Source organism: Fukomys damarensis, unplaced genomic scaffold (assembly GCF_012274545.1).
Source record: "Fukomys damarensis isolate Sample0158 unplaced genomic scaffold, DMR_v1.0_HiC HiC_scaffold_35, whole genome shotgun sequence".
Classification (NCBI taxonomy): Eukaryota; Metazoa; Chordata; class Mammalia; order Rodentia; family Bathyergidae; genus Fukomys; species Fukomys damarensis.
In genome coordinates this window covers 1,495,137-1,498,021 of record NW_022900947.1, presented here as the reverse complement: position 1 = coordinate 1,498,021, position 2,885 = coordinate 1,495,137, and the positions used below count along the sequence as shown (strand labels likewise).

Here is a 2,885-nt window from a genome sequence, read left to right as displayed (position 1 = left end):
GCCTTCTTCAGCTCCCACCTGACCGGAGCGCGCGGTGAGTGGGCGGGCCTCCTACCTGAGCCTCTGCCTTTTTTATGCACTTAACCATTTCTTTCCTCTCTAGTGGTACTGGGATGGGGGGGTCAGATCTAGTAGGGGCGCCCTACCACGATGCTACATACCCAGTGCTTTTTTTTTTTTCCTTATTGTGGGACAGTCTTGCTGAGTGGCTCAGGTGGGACTGAAACGTGCAACCTTCCCATGTCGGGCAGGGCGCTGGAATTCCAGGTGTGTGCCGCCGAAGCCGGCTTTTAAAAATAGCCTCATAGAGCAAACATTTCATGTATACTAACTACTCGTGTAAGGAGAGTCAAAATGTAAATGCCTCGTTTATGTCATCCCCTGGCTGCTCCTGCCTGGAGGAGACCACTGCTAACACTGACCTGTGTCTGCACTTGTCTCCCATACCTAGGCCCTCTTTGATGTCCCTATGTGTCACGTACTTGCACTGTGCCCATCCCCAGGCTCTGGGCTGACTGTCCTGCCCCCCCACATCGAATGGGACCCTTGGAGGTACCCTGACAGACACAACTTTTGGGATCTGCCTGGCAGAGGCCAGCAGAGGGGTGTGTGCCACTTTGGGACACTCTTGGCCAGCCAGACTTCCGAGGACAGAGGATGGGTTCACCCCATTCCTCTGTCCCCGTGCCCACAGCCCTGCTCAGAGACTATCTCTGAAACCCTTTGGGCTCTGCTACAGTAGGTCTAGGTGCTTCCTGGGGATCCAGGTGAGGCCCAGAGGCCACTATGACCCTGGGTGGGGTGGGCAGATGCCTGACTGGGCTCCATGGGACAGCCACCTGGGGCTGGAAAAGTTACCACAGTGTCCCCAAAACAAACAAGCAGGAAGTGTGTGTACTAAGTGTGGCCCAGATCCTTTTTTGTTGTTGTTGTTTTTAGTTGTTATTGGGTTTTTTGTTTTGTTTTGTTTTGAGGCAAGGTCTCACTACATAGTTCAGGCTGGACTTGAATTATGTAGCCCAGGCTGGCTTTGAACTCGCCATGATCCTCCTGCCTCAGCCTCCCAAGTGCTGGGATCACAGGCATGCACCACCACACCTGGCCACGTCCTGGTTTTAGAAGAAAAAAAATTATAGCAAATCTTTAAGAAGTTTTAGCAGTCTTAGGACTGCTGAAGAAGTGTGAATATGAACAGGACATTTAGGTGAGACTGGGAATTTCTGTTACCTTTCCTAGCTGAGGCATGGTACCGGGGTTATGTAGGATAATTTTTGTTTTTTCCTCGGGGAAATCTTTTTTTTAGAAGATGCACACTACACTGTTCATGGAGGAAACATCTGATGCCTGTCACTATTCCCAAATGACTTTACAGGCAGATAAGCAGCTAGCTAGGTACCCGGGTCACCTGTGACCAGAGGGTGTCCCCATGACCTAGGTGCCAAGTAACTGCATGTAAGTCATGGGCATGAAGCTTCTGTCTCCACCATTCCATATGCCTCAAGTCATCTGCTAAAGTCGGAGTTTGGACACTGTGGCCAGGGACCTGCCTGGCAGGGGAGTGCAGGTGGACTTGCTGCGCTCTGCCCCTCCAGGAGTTCCCTTCCTGGCCGGGGCACCTACCTCAGGGCCGCGGTTCTCCCCACAGCTGCACGGCACAGGGATATCTGCTCCACTGTGTTCCGCAGCTCCTTGCTCCTGGTGCGCTTGTCCTGGATGATCTGATCCCGCCTCTCCTCCTCCTTGCGCTTCTGTGTCTCTTTGAGCAGGGCCAGACGCTCCCGGAGCTCCACAACAGACATCTCCCCCTCCAGGCCGTACCCCGCGATCTGCGGTGCAGGGCCACCCCAGCCCGGGAGATCTCTTTCCACATCCCCAAGGGACAGCTCCGCTGGGGGCCCCTCACCCCTGGGGCCAGGCCAGACCCCGCTGCCTGCTGACCCATCCTCCCCAGGTTTGCCCTTGTCCCATAGCCTGGCTCCTCTGCTTTCACACACAGCCTTCCTCCCCTTAGTCCCAGGCTCCACTCGGCCTGGACATTTGGATACCAGTGCTCTCCCCCACTTAACCCTGGACACAAAGGGCCCAGGTGGCCTCTCTGAAGCCTGCCTTGCCACCTCGGGACCCTGGTCCCTGCCCCTCACAGGGGCCTGGCTCGCAGCCTCTCTTGCCGGCGGGCCAAGGGGCTCACCTGCGTCAGGTCTACCAGCTTGCCCTTGCGTGAGGGCTGTGTCTCCATTGCACGCAGCTGGGAGATGAGCTTGCAGCGCTGCATGTGCGCCGCCTTGGCCGCTTCTGCCCGGTGCTGCAGCAGCTCCCGGCTCTCCTCAGTCACCTCCTGGACTTGGGGGCCAGGCAGGGTGCTGAGGGGGCCATGAGTGGCCCTGCAGGGGCTGGGCTGCTCCCCCAGCCACTGTCCCAGCCCGCCCTTCAGGGGCAGCAGCCAGGGTGGGTGGCAGCCCAGGGCCTTGGCAGGGATGGCAGAGCTGGGCACCTAGCTTCTGCCGTACCTATCTGCTGTCGGCTCTTTACGAGCTTCATCTGAGCCACCTTGACATTCTTCTGCGCCTCTGTCACTTGCTCCACCAGCTCCTTCACTGCCCTCTCCTCCCTGAGGCGTCGTTCAGCATACTGCAGCATCAGCTCCGCCATCTGAGGGAGAGGACCCAGCAGGGTGAGGGGCGCTGGGCTGCCCTCGCATCCTGTCCCAGGGATGGACTCCCCAAGGTTGGCCTCCTCTCTTCCTTGGTGTGGGTGTTTGTCACAGCAGCCCTGAGGTGCAGGAAAAGCTAAGATGCTCACAGCGGAGAGAGCTGGGTGCAGGATCCGGGAGCTCTTGTACTAACGCTGCAGCTTTTCTGCAAGGCTTTTTTTTTTTTTTTTTTTTT

General features: G+C 57.0%; 1 protein-coding gene across 2 annotated transcripts in view; it reads right to left on the bottom strand.

The window, feature by feature from the left end:
* Positions 1 to 1,463: 1,463 nt before the first annotated feature.
* The window catches only part of Cfap99 (cilia and flagella associated protein 99), a 33,478-nt gene continuing 32,056 nt past the window's right edge, over positions 1,464 to 2,885 (bottom strand). Inside the window, exons 13-15 of one of the 2 annotated variants that reach the window (XM_033758881.1) lie at positions 2,508 to 2,649; positions 2,189 to 2,340; positions 1,464 to 1,826 (exon numbers count right to left, since the gene is read on the bottom strand). In XM_033758881.1, coding sequence (XP_033614772.1) covers positions 1,617 to 1,826; positions 2,189 to 2,340; positions 2,508 to 2,649 — 504 coding nt within the window. In that variant the 3' untranslated portion in view covers positions 1,464 to 1,616. Of the gene's footprint in view, positions 1,827 to 2,188; positions 2,341 to 2,507; positions 2,650 to 2,885 lie in introns of those variants that run through there. The other variant, XM_033758882.1, reaches the window with a different exon arrangement.